Here is a 15,290-nt window from a genome sequence, read left to right as displayed (position 1 = left end):
ATCTCTCCAAACGAGACCACAGGCCGATGCGGCTCCCCCCACTTAACTGAATGCGCTGATTTGCTCCATTAACTCTTCTGACCCGTCATTTTTCCACGGGCACAAAGCTCAGTGGCCTTAACTGTCTTTCACCCACGATCCACCCCCGAAGGGCGGGTGGTCCCCGGCCACCCTGTTCCGAGCAGCCCCGGGCCTCACACACGCCTGCTTCCTTTCCTGAACAGGATCATCCTGGGTCGTTTTGCCACTTGCTTTTTTCACTTAATACACCTTCCGTGTCACTTTGTAGAGCCCCGTGGTTCTCACTAGCGGGGAGATCTGCCGCCCAGGGGACATGGCCGATGTGTGCAGGTGATTTTTGTGGTCATTGGCAGGCGGGGGGCCAGGGATGCTAACTGTCCTCTCACACACAGGACAGCCCCCACAATAAAGAGTCACCCAGCCCCAAACAGCAGGGCTCTGTTCTTTCCAGAGCTGCTCAAGCAGAGGGACCTGAGCCTCCGGAACCCAACCCTCTGAGAGCAAAGCCTGCAACGTCTGGCCCCTCCGTTCTCCCACAGGACAGGTCTTCCAAACAGAGCCTGACCGCACACGGCTCTTCAGTCCCCGGCTCCCCACATGTCCCCCCCAGAGGCCGGAGGCACAGCACCCCGCCCCCGCCCGCACGCACCTTAATGAAGGTGTCGATCTCGATCCGCCTCCGCTTGGCCAGCGCCTCGATCTCCACCTGGCAGATGCAGCACACGTACAGATGGTTCACGGCGGGGCCGCCCCCAAACCTGCGCCCGGGGGGAGGGCAGAGAGAGAGAGAGCACGTGAGCGCACCCTGAGGGGAGGGGTCCGGGAGGGGAGGCGGCAGAACGTGACTGCCCTCCACTTGGTGGGTTTCTCCTCCTCCTCCGGGGAGCCTCCCTGATGCTGCCCTGGGTGCCCAGTGCTCGGGCCTGTTGACTTTTCTGTCTCCCTCACGCGACTGGCAGGGGGACCTGCATGCCGTGGGCCCACAGTACCCGGCCCCGCACCTGGCCCAGGCATGTCACAAAGCTATGTTTAAAGGCTAAAGGGCGGGTTAACATTCTCGCCTCCTCTCTTGGCTACTGGGCAGGAGCCGCTGTGGCCAACAGTCCACCCGGCCAGATCCCGAGGACGGTGTCAAAGGGAGGCAGAAGCTTGTCCCTCTGCAGGTAGGAAGGTGAATTCCCACGGGATATGGGGACACATCTCCCTATGGGGCTCTGACCCACCCACCACCACCAGCCAAGTCTGCACCTGACCTGCCAGTGGATGGGGCAAAGCCTGTCCGAGGAGAGGCCTCCCCTGCCTGTCTGATTACTCTCTTAGGGGGGCACATCCCGCCTGCCCATCTGCAGAGCGACCCGGGCCTAGGCAGGTCCTCGACATGAGAGCCACGTTTCTGGTCCTGAGGGACTTGAACCTGGAGGGCCTCAGGCCACACAAGCCCCAGGCCATCGAGCTGGGCCGGCCCGAGCCAGCACACCGGGGACTATCTGTGAGAGGGCCCTGCTGGCCTTTGCTGGAGCCAGTCTCTGTCCCTCCCGACTGTCAGGGTCCGACGGGTGCCCGCAAGTGTCGTCGCTGCAGTCACGCGCAGGGAGGCTGGCAGCTACTTCTAGGTAGCGTGGGGGCCCCTCCCGGCCCTGTGGACGGCGGCCCGGACAGGAGCAGGCACAGCACCTTACCTGTTATACAGGTGCTCCCACACGTTCTGGGGCAGGATCACCACCAGGTCGTCAATGTAGTGGTATTTGTGGGGCGGGATGCCTGTGGAGGGAGGCACAGGGATGGAGTGCTGGGGGCTCGGCCGCCCGCCCCCTCCCCCCACCCCGATCACAGAGGAGGCACCCTCACCTCCGTGGGAGCAGAGGAAGGTATGATTGGTGATGGGCCCCGGCTCGGCGAACGTGTTGAACTTGTTGAGCCATTCTCGAGACACGTAGAACCGCAGCAGGCTGGGCTCCCGCATGGCAGCCAGGGATACCACTTGCTGCCGTTCCCGCACAGCCTCCTCACTGCTCTTCCTGCAGCAGGGGTGGGGCAGGGGTGGGCAGAGCAGGGGTGAGCAGGGGTAGAGCAGGGATGGGGCAGGGGTGGGGCAGGGGTGGGTAGCGGAGCCCCTGGCAGCATCTCAGCGGCCCCACCACCCCTGCCAGAGTGCGGGCCACGATCACTCCCACAGGAGAACTACGGGAAGACCCAAACTCAACTTCTTGGGTTCCCCGCTTTCCCCACAGCCAGAAGGCTCTTTCTTACAAGCTGGAACCCTTACTGCCCGGGGCCTAGAACCGTCCAGGCTCCACCCCCTACCACAGGCACCCAGAGTAAAGCCCCAGGGCGTAGGGGCTGGCCATCCCGGCCCACAGGTCACCCATCTGTCCTTGACCCGGACCCCTCCCCGCCGAGACAGCCTGCCCGGGGCCCCACCGGTAGAAGAGCACGTAGGCCTCGGCGTTCTGCACCACTGTCTCGTGGACCTCAGTGACATACTGGTCGTCGAACTCGTACCACTGCCCGTTGATCACGTTTTGGCAGTAGGCGATGTAGTGGCCACCTGCGGCGGGAGGGGCAGGCTGGTCACGGATGCCCTAGGGGACGGGGACAGGGGTGAGGCAGGGGCGTCTGACTCACTGCCTGCCGTGCCGTGGTGGCAGATGACCGAGAGGAGGTCGTAGGTGGTGATCTGGGACGTGCACTCCTTGGCAAGGAATGGACGCAGGTCAAGTCCCTCGAGGGGGAAGGAGACGTGGCTGCTGATTTTGAACGAGTACATGACCTCGTGCCGAAAGCGCTTCAGGTGGATGCACAGGATCTGGGGGGTGAGGGAGGAGGTGGCGGTCATTCCAGACAGGGCTGGCCGGGGCCCTGTGACCCCCGGTAACGAAGCGGGGGCTCAAGGCCGGGCTCTGGGACACCCACTGGCCCACTCAGGTCTCGCCCTCCAGGTGAGCACAGGAAATGAAGCAGCGAGAGCCTTCCGGAGGCCCAGGCCAGCTGAGGGGTCCCGCTCACTGGCCAGCTGGCCACTCGGAAGAGCTGCGCGCAGGAGCTGAGCTAGCTCGCTGCACGGCCCTGGGCAGGGGCGCCCCCGCAGGCTGTGCCCGAGGGCAGCGCTGGGCCAGGCAGGAAGCTGGCCATCAGAATTCTGACTACCAGTTCTGTGGCACTGACTTCCCCACAGCTTTTCCACGCGGGCTTCCCAAACCTGCTCGGCACCACCCAAGCACCCGCATCCCGGGCCACGCTCCTCTGCGCTCTGGCCACGCGGCCCTTCCTGGGTTTGGCCAAGCCCGTTCCTGCCTCGGAGCTCTGCCTGCCTGCTTCTTCCCACTCTCCCTCCACCAGGCTGAAGCCAGCCCCTGTGCTCAGGGCTCACTCAGACCCACTTCCCTCAGAATGGCCTTCCCCAATGCAGACGGCCTGGTGGCCACGTCCCTCCCCAGACACCTGTCTTCCTCCAGGTGGCACCCTCCACCCCACCCCTGCAGAGTGTAGGGGGAGCTGAGGGAGGGTCCCAAGTCACAAAGGGAGAGATGAGCCCCTCCACCTGCCAGAGCCTCCCCCCGCAGCAGGTCTCTCAGCCGAAGCAGGAGATGCCCCCTGCCCTAGGCCTCTTCAGCTCAGGCTCCCTGAGGCAAAGGGCGACCGCTCCACCACACACCAGCAGCAGGCAGAGACGGCGGGAGGCTGCCCCACTCACCTCGGGCAGCCGCAAGACCTTACAGTACTTCACCCCGTTCCGCAGCCTGGCAGGGAAGAACGGGGGAGAAGCGGTGAGCATCCCAGTGTGCGGGCAGAGGGGCCCGGCGAGCACCCTCCCCACACGGTCGCCTCGGAGAGGTCAGGGTCAAACTCTCTGGAGGAACCGGGGAAGTACGTGGGACACAGACAGACTGAGGCGTGGGAACGGACCGCTGGGGGGAAAGCCCAGAACACACACACTTACTTTTTACACCGTTCACAGCTGTACATGTTGTCACCTAGGGCAGGAAATGCAGACAACGGTGAGCAGGGACCGGAAGTGGGAGCCGAGGTGGACATAACGATTTATGCTTACGAGACACAACCCGATATGCCGCCTGCAAGAGACTCACTTCAGCTTTAAGGGCACACGGGCTGAGAGAGAGAGGGATGGAAGGAGACATTCCCTGCGGATGGAAAGCAACAGAACAGAGGACGCTGTACTGACATCATATAAAGTAGACTTTCAGTCAAAATCTGTCCCAAGAGACGAAGAGAGTCACTATGTAGTGATAAAGCAGTAATTCAACAAGAGAACGTAACCATTGCAAATATATGCATCCAACACCGCAGCACCTAGATATTTCAAGTGAACATTAACACAACTGAAGGGAGAAATAGTCAGCAATACAATAATAGTCAGGACTTCAATATCCCACTTTCAACACTGGGCAGATCATCCAGACAGAAAATGAAGAAGGGAACCAGACCTGAATGACTACAGACCAAATGGGCCTAACAGACATATACAGAACATTCCATCCAACAGCACCGGAATACACATTCTCAAGTGCCCACGGAACATTCTCCAGGACAGCTCCAGGAGCTGGGCCACAAAGCAAGCCTTAATGAATTTGGGAAGATGAATATCATATCGAGTATATTTCCAACCACAGTAGTATAAAACTAGAAACCATGAACAGGAGGAGAACTAAAAAATTCACAAACAACACACGCCTCAACAACAGACAAGTCAAAGAAAAAATCAAAAGGGAACTCAGGAAGTATCTCAAGATAAACGAAAATGAAAACACAATGTACCAGCACATACAGGATGCAGCAAAAGCAGTTCTAAGAGGGAATCTCATAGCAATAAACACCTACATTAAGAAAAAAGAAAGATCTCGGGCACCCGGGTGGCTCAGTTGGTTAAGCGACTGCCTTCGGCTCAGGTCATGATCCTGGAGTCCCGGGATCAAGTCCCACATCGGGCTCCCTGCTCGGCAGGGAGTCTGCTTCTCCCTCTGACCCTCCTCCCTCTCATGCTCTCTGTCTCTCATTCTCTCTGTCTCAAATAAATAAAATCTTTAAAAAAAAAAAAAAGAAAAGAAAAAAGAAAGATCTCAAATGAACAACCTGACTACACCTCAGTGAATTAGAAAAGGAAAAATAAATTGAGCCCAAACTTGGCAGAAGGAAGGAAAGAATAGAGATTAGAGCAGAAATAAGTAAAACAGAGATGAGAAAATGAATAGAAAAAAAGTCAGTGAAACTAAGAGTTGGTTTTCAGAAAAGATAAAATTGAAAAAACCTTTAGCTAGGTCAGCAAAATGAGAGAGAAAGAGAGAGAGGGAGGGAGGACTCAAATAAACTAAATGGAAGAGGACTCTTACAACTGACACCACAGAAATACAAAGGATCATAAGAGGCCCTACAGCCAATTAATTGTACACCAACAAACTGGATAACCTAGAAGAAATGGATACATTCCTAGAAACATACAACCTACCAAGACTGAATCATGCAGAAAGAAAAAATCTGAATACACCAATAATGAGTAAGGAGATTGAAGCAATAATAAAAACAAACAAACAAACAAACAAGGAACCTCCCAATAAACAAAAGTCCAGGACCAGATGGTTTTGCTGGTGAATTCTATCAAACAGTTAAAAAAGAACTAACACTAATCTTTCTCAAACTCTTCCAAAAAACTGAGGAGGGTACCCTGATACCAAAGGGAGATAAGCACACGATAAAAAAAGAAAACCACGGGCCAATATCCCTGATGAATATAAATGGAAAAATTCTCAACAATATTCTAGCAAACCGAATTCTGCATCATATTAAAAGGACCACACACCATGATTAAATGGAATTTAACTGTGGGAGGCAAGTATACACAAATCGATGCACATGATACTCTACATTCATAGAATAAAGGATAAAAATCATATGATCCTCTCAACAGAGACAGAAAAAGCACTTGACAAATTTCAACACCCTTTCACGATAAGAGCTCTCAACAATTGGGTGTAGAGGGAACATACCTTAACACAACAGAGACCACATAAGACAAGTCCACAGCTAACCTCATCCTCAACAGTGACAAGCTAAAAGCTTTTCCCCTAAAATCAGCCATGAAACAAGGGTGCTGCCTCTCACCACGCCTACTCAACCCAGTACTAGAAGTCCTAGCCAGAGCAATTAGGCAAGAAAAAGAAATAAAAGACATCCGAATAGGAAAAGAGGAGGTAAGACTGTCTGCAGGTGACATAACCTTATACTTAGGAAACCTAAAGACTCCATCAAAAAATTGTTAGGACAAATCTATGAGTTCTGTAAAGTTGCAAGGTACAAAATCAACATAAAAAAGTCGGTGGCATTTCTATACACTGACAGTGAAATATCTGAATGAGAAATAAAGAAAACCATCCCATCTACAATTGTGTCAAAGACGATAAAACACATAGGAATAAATTTAGCCAAGGAGGTAAAAGATCTGTATGCTGGAAACCATATGACACTGATGAGAGACATTGACAAAGAGGGCTCTGACATCATAGAAAATACAGCCCAAGGTTCCTGGCTCAGAGCTTCTAAAGTCCTTGTACTTTCCTAAATGGTAAGAGCACTGGGAGCATCATTTGTCCTGATATTTGCTCTTTGACCCTGCTTCCTGACACAAGATTCCTAAGTCCCTTGGAATTTCCTAAGTGATGACAGTGACTTTTGTTCTATGAGGTGACTCTAGGGGCACCTGGATGGCTCCATTGGTTAAGTGTCTTACTCTTGGTTTTGGCTCAGGTCATGATCTCAGGGTCATGAGATTGAACCTGCATCGGGCTCCACACTGAGCATGGAGTCTGCTTGAGATTCTCTTCCTCTCCCTCTGCCCCTCCCCCTGCTCACACGTTCACTCACTCTCTCTGTCCCTCCAAAATAAAAAAAATAAAATCTTAAAAAAAATAAATAAATAACAAGATGACTGTGGATGGTTCCGGAATCAGGGCTGGTCACCAGAAAGACCAAGCCATGATTAGAAGTTTGGAATTTTCAGCCACACTTGTGTTCTACAGACAGGAGTTTATAACTGATCATGCATACGTGAAGAAGCCTCCATAAAAATCCCAATAGCATGGGCTTTGGAGACCTTTGGAGTTGGTGAACACATGGAGACCGAGGGAAAGTAGCGAGCTCAGAGACCGGAAGCTCTGCGCCCCTTCCCACATACCCTGCCCTGTGCATCTCTTCCATCTGGCTGTTCCTGAGTTACAGCCTTTTATAATAAACCAGTCACCTAGTAAGTAATGGCTCTAGCAAATTTATCAAACCCGAGGAAGAGGGGTTGGAACCTTCGATCTATAGCCGATCAGTTTGAAGCACAGATGACAAGCAGGACTTGTGACTGGCTCTTGGGGAGGGGAAGTCTTGTAGGACTGAGTCCTTAACATGTGGGACCTGATGCTGTCCCCAGGTGACAGTATCACAACTGAGTTGACTTCTCAATACCCAGCTGGTGTCCCATAACCACGTGGTATGGGCAAACCACCATGCATCTGGTGTCAGGAGTGTTGTAAGAGTGATGGGACAAAGACGGAGCTGTTTCTACACAATGACCAAATAAGTGAGAAGATACCCTGCATTCATGGATCAGAACAATAAATATTGTCAACATGTCCATGCCAGCCAAAGCCATCTATAGATTCAATGCAATCCCCATCAAAAGTCCAGTGACATTGTCCACAGAAATAGAAAACAATTCTAAAGTTCACATGAAATTACAAAAGAGCCTAAATGGCCAAACAATCTCGAGCAAGAACAAAGCTGGAGGCATCCCATTTCCTCACTTCAAACTATACTACAAAACAACAGTCATCAGAGCAGTATGCTCCTGGCATGACAACAGACACATAGACCAAGGAACAGAATTGAGAGTCCAGAAATAAACCCATGCATATATGGGCAACTAATATTTGACAAGGGAGCCAAGAATATTCAATGGGGGAAAAGAGAGTCATTTCAGTAAATGGTGTTAAGAACGCTGGATATTGGGGCACCTGGGTAGCTCAGTCGTTAAGTGTCTGCCTTTGGCTCAGGTCATGATCCCAGGGTCCTGGGATCGAGCCCCGCATCGGGCTCCCCGCTCAGCGGGAAGCCTGCTTCTCCCTCTCCCACTCCCCCTGCTTGTGTTCCCTCTCTCACTGTGTCTCTCTCTGTCAAATAAATAAATAAAAATCTTAAAAAAAAAAAAAAGAACACTGGATATTCACATGCAAAGGAATGAAATTGGACCCTTGTCTTGTACCACTCACAAAAATTACCCTGAAGTGAAATGGATGAAAGGCTTAAATAGAAGGCCTGAAACCATACAACTCTAGAAGAAAACATATGGAAAATGCTCTTTGACATTGGTCTTGGCAATGTTTTGGATAGGACACCAAAAGCACAAGCAACAAGAGTAAAAATAAACAAGTGGGACTACATCAAACTAAAAAGTTCTACACAACAAAAGAATTTGCAAAATAAAGCAGCAACCCACAGAATGGGAGAAAATATTTAGAAACCTGTATCAGATAAAGGATTAATATCCAGAATATGTAAGGAATTCATTCAAATCAATAGCAAAAAAAACAATAATCCATTCAAAAAGTGGCAGAGGACCGAAGAGACATTTTTCCAAAGACAAACAGATGGCCAACAGGTACATGAAAAGATGCTCAACATCACTCATCATCAGGGAAATGCAAATCGCAACGATGAGATATTACCCCACACCTGTTTTAGAATAGCTACTCAAAAAGAGATTTTAAAAAATGAGATAATAGGCGTTGGCAAGGATGTAGAGAAGGGGGAACTTGTGCATTACTGGTGGGAATGGAAATTGGCAGAGTCATCCTGGAACACAGTATGGAGGTTCCTCAAAAAATTAAAAATAGGGGGCGCCTGGGTGGCTCAGTTGTTCAGCATCTGCCTTCGGCTCAGGTCATGACCCCACAGTCCCAGGATTGAGCCCCGAATCGGGCTTGCTGCTCAGAGGGGAGTCTGCTTCTCCCTCTCCCTCTGCTGCTTCCCCCGCTTGTGCACTCTCTCTCTTGCTCGCTCTTTCTTTCAAATAAATCAATAAAATCTTTAAAAAAAAAGGGGGGGGGGAGATCCTGACACCTGCTACAACACGGATGAACCCAGAGGACATCACGTTGAGTGAAATAGGCCAGTCACAAAAAGACAAACACCATACGAGCTGACTTAGATGAGGTCCCTAGAGTTGTCAAGTTCACAGAGACAGGAAGTAGAAGGGTGGGCGCCAGCGGCTGGGGGAGGGGAGAATAGAGAGTTGCCGTCTCGGGGGTAGAAAGTTTCCATTTTGCAGGATGAAAAAGTTCTGGAGAGTGACCGCACGACAACGTGAACATAGTCACAACGCTACTGGACTGTATACCTCAAAATGGTTAAGACGGTAAATTTTAGGTTATGTATGTTTTACCACAATTAATTTTATTTTTTAAAAGAGCTTTCCCAAAGGTTAGTAAGATGCCCAGCACTCAACAGAAAAATGGGAAAAGGACAGGAGTGGGAAATTTCAAGATAGGAAATAAAACAGTCAAAACACGAATGAAAACTGCCCCAAACCATCGGTAACCGAGGAAATGCAAAATTAAAGCACGGTATCGTTTCTGTCCACCAAACTGGTAAGCAAAAGAAAAACAGGGGAAGCCCTAAGAGCGCTCCAGGCAGTGGGGCTGGGGGACATGCAGGCCTAGGCTGACGGTGAGGAGGGTGGGGGTGATACTGACAGTGAGTTCCAGAAACCAGCTGCATGCTCACCCAGCAAACCCCTCCCCAGCCAAGTCCACTCCGCTCACCCTTCAGCTCATCAGCAGCAAAGAAAGCAGCAAGGCAGTCTTCCAGGGTGACGACCGGCCCCCAAAACCAGCTGGGGGTACAGGATACCACAAACCTAGGGAGACAGAACAGGGCTGGTGGGGTGGTGCCAGGGCCCAGGCAAGACTAAGACTTGGTCACTTTGGGCCCAGGGAGGCGGCTTGGCCAGGTGGGTGGGATGGGCAGACGTCTGCAGCCAAATACCTGGGACCACCCAGCCAGCAGCCCCAGTGTCCCTGGGAGAGAGACATCACCTCTCCCGGAGCCTTGCCTTCCCATCTGTGAAGGGACCCCGGTCCCACTGGCCCATCATCTGGGCTGATGGGCTCCTGACATCGGGTAGGTGGAAAGAGGACCTCGTGGCACACAGTGAGGGCTCCAGAAAGCTGCCCACTGCTCTCCCCACAGGGCCAGGCCCACTTTCCAGCTGCCACCCTCCTTTCTAGCTGCCGCCTGGTGACCCCCCTGTCGTTACCTGCTTTCAGACCTGCGGGCCCACCCAATCCAGGCCATCCCAGTGTGGCTGAGGAAGCCCCCACCCCGCCCAGGCAACATCTGCACATCCAGCTGTGGGCGCCCTTCCAAACCCTGCCCTTGGCCCTGCGAACGCCTGAACTTTGCTGTTGGTGGTCTGCTGCCTGCCAGGGCTAGGGCAGTCTCGCGTCTCCGGCAGGCAGGAAGGTGGGAAGGCAGGCCTACCTCCGGATATACTCCATGATGAAGGCGAGCCAGCCCTGGGTGGCGTAGCTGTCGCCGCAGGCGCCCGGCTTGGCCGGCACGTTCTGGTAGATGGCCGAGTGCAGCTTAGCCAGGTCCTCCTTGCCAGGAATGGGCAGTGACAGGTCCTGGAACGTCTCGACTGTGGTGGACACCTGTGCGGTTGAAGGTCAGCCTGGGTTTCCATCTTCCAGGGTTCTGCCCTGCCCAGACCAAGCAGAGTCTGCAGCCTGGACCCCAGCCACCAGATGGCAGGTGGAGGACAGAGGGTCTGCTCGCTGGACCCTGGACCCGGGAACCAGGCAGCCAGGGCCCTCTCCCTCCAGAAGGGCAGGGGCCATCAGGTGGAGAAGCCACTCCCCCCCACCCCCGAGGGAGGACCACCAGGGCCCCCGAAGGCTGGCCCGTGGCTCCCCACTCGCAGGGCTCACCCGGTCACAGGTGAGACACTGCACGAGGCTGAGAATGGAGCCGTCGAAGATGTCGGAGATGACGCTGCGGTGGCGCTGCTCCTTCCGCCTGCGACCACCGGCGCTCGGCACCTGGGCTGGGGGCACGCATGGGACTAGGCCCAGCCCCCCCGGCCTGTCTGCCACAAGGGGCGGCACTGGGGCTTGCTTGGCTGGGACTCGGGGGTCTGTGTGTGTCACGTGGTGGGGTATGCAGGTCCCCTCCCAGGGCCCGGGTCACTGTAAGACGGGGCGCCCCCACTCGCACCCCAGTGGCGTCAGAGGAGGGTTTGGAGGTGTTGCTGCTCGGAAAGGCAGCCGCGGCACAACTTGCACACCCAGCCCGGCTGCGCGTGCGGATGCCCCGCCGACCCCCCTCCCTGCCCAATCCTGCCAACCTTTCTTGAGCACGTACGATGGCCCCATCCTCACGGGGCTCGCCCGGGGAGGGCTGCCGGCCAGCTTGGCGTGGCCCTCGTGGTGGTGCACGGGGCTGCAGGGGCGGGAGGCGCTGCGCATGTGGGCCTCGTTGTCTGGCTCTGGGGGCGGAGAGGGGACCAGGGCTGGGCTGGGAGGAACCACGTCGGCTCCGGGGCCCCGTCAGGAAGAGGACCAGCGAGCACCTCCCAGGGCCCGAGGCAGGAGCCCACCCCAGCCCCCACCCAACCCGCAGGACACACGTCCTTCAGTGTCCAGTGGGGGTGCGGGGCCGCCAGGCCGCCGGGCAGGCTGAGCCACACCCCGGCTCTGAGTGGGTCGGCCCACGCTACAGGCACGCAGGAGGTGCCGGACCAAGTGGGCGGGGGCGACCCCGAGCGCTGTCTGGCACCTGGAGTCCGGCAGGGGCTGGAGGACCCCGGCGATGGTGGCTGGGCCTCCGCGGGCTGGTCGTCAAGGGTGGCCATGGCCGTGTCCACATCGGCGTCCTCGTCCACCTGCTCGGAGCTGGTGCGCTGCTGGCCCCAGGAGAACTTGCGGTCCTTCATGCGCTCCTTCTCGGAGATGGCGCGGCCCGCCTCGTCGGGGATCAGCAGCTCCGCCTCGGCCTGCGAGCCGCCCCCGCCACGGCCCTGCCCGTCGCCCTCACCCCGGTCGCTGCTCGAGTCACAGGACAGGAACTCGTCCTCTGACGGGCTCCGGTCGCCCTCCCGCTTCTCGTCCGTGTCGCTGGAGTCCGAGTCCCGCGCCTCCGCCAGCGCCGCCGCGGCCGCCACCACGGGCTCCTTGAGCTCCTCGTGGAGCTGGTCCATCAGGCAGCGCAGGAACTCCTGGGTGTCCTGGAAGCAGGGGCTGCGTCAACAGGGCTTTCCGGGGTGGAGGAACCCGCCGCGGGCGCCCCCTGCTTCTGCTGCCGAAGACACCAGCAGATCCAGCTCGCGGGTGCTTGTGGCGCCCGGGCAGACGCCCTGAGCAGCCCTACCAGAGGCCTCCACGGCAGCTCTGTCCTGAACCCTGCTCTATAGCAGACACTGTGGCTGGAGGGGCTGAGCCACCCCTCCCCAGTCACGCAGCTGTGAGGCGGCAGAGCCGCGTCCGTGTCATGCCCCGGGTCCTGCTCCCAAGCACCCATAGCCCTGCTTCCAGCTCAGTGTGGGAGAGTGGAGGGGTCGCGTTTGGCCTCCAAAGTCACCTTGCTGCCTATATGAGGAGACCCTGGGGGTGGGCGGGGAGCCTGTGGAAGCAGGAAGGGGACCCATAAGACACAAGTGCACGTGAGGGCTCAGCTGGCTTTGTAGGGGTGATGCCAGCCGCCAGGCCAGGCTGCCTGCATCCTCCAGCCTTCCTCTGGGCCTCCCTGCTCTCCCCGTCCTCCTGCCAGCCCCCGGGGCCCGCCCCTTCCCTTGCCACGGTGGCCTGTGGTACGGGGACAGGCTCCAGAGGCAGGATGGCACCCTCCCAGAGACGTGGGCATGACTTGTCTAAGCTCCACTTCAGGCTGGTTGGGCCTTGAATCACAGCAGTGGCACTTTTATTCTGACCTCTGACTAGGTCACCAAACCGAGCAAAAAGCCTGGGAAGCGAGGCTTCCAACACCTGCCCACGGGGCCCAGCCGAGTGCCGCACCCCCAGGCACTTCAGAAGACCAGAACACGGTGGCGGTGGCTGGTCTCCAACAACTGGGGGTACCAGGTGCCATGCTGGGCCACCGGGTTCACCGTCCTGCCCGTCACAGTGCCCCTGGCCCCATGCCCGACCAACACAGCGTTGGGTCACGGAGTGGCCAGGCCCAGCCAAGCCTCCCCAGCCCTCTGTCACTGGCGTGGGGACAAGAGCCTCATCCTCTGAGTTCTGGGAGAGGGAAGGGAGGGCTCTGGGTGGATTTCCTCAAGCAAAGTATTGAACTTGAAGATCAGAGAAATCAACCACTAGCTTATCCTGCAGAAGGGAGCAGAGAGGATTTGTGGGTCCTGTGTCAGGAGCCTGGGAGGTTCTTTTAAGAAACGGGCCCCGATACACCATCTACTTTTCTCTCTGGTTCTTCCTTTTAACAGAGGTACGGTGTTTGTTGCTAAAATCTCCAGCCATTAACAGAGGCCCATAGCCGTGCCTACGTTTCAGACTCAGAAATGTTCCCTGTGTTATGTCTAAGAACCAGAGACAGGGATGCTTCTGGAATCCAGCTGGGTGTTAGGCAGCAGCCCTGCTCCATGGGGTCCTCACAGAGAGCCTGGGGAATGGTTCAGCTCGGCCTGACCCCCGCCCTGCCGCTCTCTGCTGTGTGACCTGAGCAAGCTGTAGAACCTCTCTGAGCCTCAGCTCCTTACCCATAACATGGGGGTGACAACAGGACCCACCTCAGGAGAGTTCTGTGAGGATAAACAGAGCTGTCCTTGTGGGGCGGGTAGTGACAACTTAATAAACGGTAGCTGGTGAACTGTGACCATGGAGGGCATTATCACTTCCCAGAAAGGGTGGTGTTCGGGCAGCGCTGGACTTCTCGGTCAGGAGCCTGGTGTTCATCCAACTGAGGGTGTGAGCAGAGGAATACCCAGCAACCCTCCCCCTGGGAAGGGACGGCAGGCAGGGTGCTGGGGGCCGAGGGAGAGGGCGGAAGGCATCTCTCGCCTGACAGCTGCCCTGTTCCTGGCCCCCACGTTCGGGCTGCAGGAACGGCCGCCCAGACAGGCCCAGCTCCTCCCACAAGCCCAGCAGTGAAACCCCAGGCCGTGTGGCAGTCTGAGGCAGGGTACTGGACCACGTGAACGATCAGCTCAGCCTGGGACTGGGACATACATGTGGCTGCATTCTGCTTCGTTTTGGCCCCATGAGTTTATGCAATAGAAAGTACCGTTGATTTCCAAAGGGTTCCCTATATTTACCAAAACTAGTTATCAAACGTTTCCTTTAATAAAAGTGAAATTCTGCCTGTGATTAGGGGAATGAGAAAGGACGCAGCGCTGAGGCGCCCAGACTCTGCGGTCAGACTGCCCGAGGTCAAATCTCCAGCCGTGTGGCCAGGGCAAGTGACTTGTTCGGCTGGGACTCAGCCTCCACGCTGTCCAGTGAGGAGAACACCAGCAGGCTTCAGGAGCCTACCGTGTCCTCACACACACGAAGGGCTCAGGGAGTAAGCGGACCCGCCCCGTAACCCTGAGCTGCACTGCTATTTTCCACGCTGGTCTGAGCTTCAGAGCCAGGCCTGGTAATGGTGTGTCCCCTGCACAGCTCGGACGGCCTACCTGCTGGGCATAGCCTCGGAACATCGGGTTGACCAACTTGATCCCGTGAGACAGGCTGGTGGGAACGACGTAGCTTGGGCTGTAGGAAGACCAGACCCGTTAGCGCACGTGGCCCGCTCAGAGCTACACGATCCCGCGAGGGCTGCTAGGCAGGCGGCCTGGGGCGGCTGCATCAGACTCAGTGAGGGGTCTGCGGCAACCCTGGGAGGTGCTGACTTGGCCAGAAGCCCTTGCACGCTCGCACATCCCCACAGTCAAGAAGGAAAACGTCAAGTCACGGCTCAACCAGGCAAAGAACTCTTGACTGGCTCAGCATCATTTCCTGGTAGTCTAGGACAAGTCTGCTTGAAAACTGTTTTCTTTCTGAAACACTTATTGTGGTTTTTTTCTCATTTCAGAAGTATGACACGTTCATGTTGAAAAATCTAAAATTTCAGAAAAGCCCAGCAAAGAAACATCACGGCTAATAGCACCACCACCCAGAGATAACTACCATTAAGATTTCCGGATTTTTCCATGAAAACAGACACACACAGAAAACAAACTTGGCTTCTGACAGAATAGGAATTATATTCCATCACACTGT

The 15,290-nt window shown here is 55.4% G+C and overlaps 1 protein-coding gene across 9 annotated transcripts in view; it reads right to left on the bottom strand.

Annotated features, from left to right (window-relative positions):
- USP20 (ubiquitin specific peptidase 20) overlaps positions 1–15,290 on the bottom strand; it is a 40,699-nt gene that overhangs the window by 3,158 nt on the left and 22,251 nt on the right. For all 9 annotated transcript variants that reach the window (XM_045883332.3, XM_045883328.3, XM_064579165.1 and 6 more), the window contains 13 exons: positions 14,705–14,783; positions 11,854–12,301; positions 11,423–11,563; positions 11,007–11,122; positions 10,558–10,730; positions 9,840–9,934; positions 3,962–3,995; positions 3,716–3,761; positions 2,647–2,827; positions 2,443–2,569; positions 1,870–2,039; positions 1,701–1,782; positions 671–779 (listed from right to left, as the gene is read on the bottom strand). In XM_045883332.3, the coding sequence (XP_045739288.1) occupies positions 671–779; positions 1,701–1,782; positions 1,870–2,039; positions 2,443–2,569; positions 2,647–2,827; positions 3,716–3,761; positions 3,962–3,995; positions 9,840–9,934; positions 10,558–10,730; positions 11,007–11,122; positions 11,423–11,563; positions 11,854–12,301; positions 14,705–14,783 (1,801 nt within the window). The remainder of the gene's footprint in view (positions 1–670; positions 780–1,700; positions 1,783–1,869; positions 2,040–2,442; positions 2,570–2,646; positions 2,828–3,715; positions 3,762–3,961; positions 3,996–9,839; positions 9,935–10,557; positions 10,731–11,006; positions 11,123–11,422; positions 11,564–11,853; positions 12,302–14,704; positions 14,784–15,290) is intronic.

This window comes from Mirounga angustirostris, unplaced genomic scaffold, assembly GCF_029215605.1.
Source record: "Mirounga angustirostris isolate CCGP_5_RB_7025 unplaced genomic scaffold, mMirAng1.0.hap1 SCAF_15, whole genome shotgun sequence".
NCBI lineage: Eukaryota > Metazoa > Chordata > Mammalia > Carnivora > Phocidae > Mirounga > Mirounga angustirostris.
This window is presented reverse-complemented; position numbering and strand designations above follow the sequence as displayed.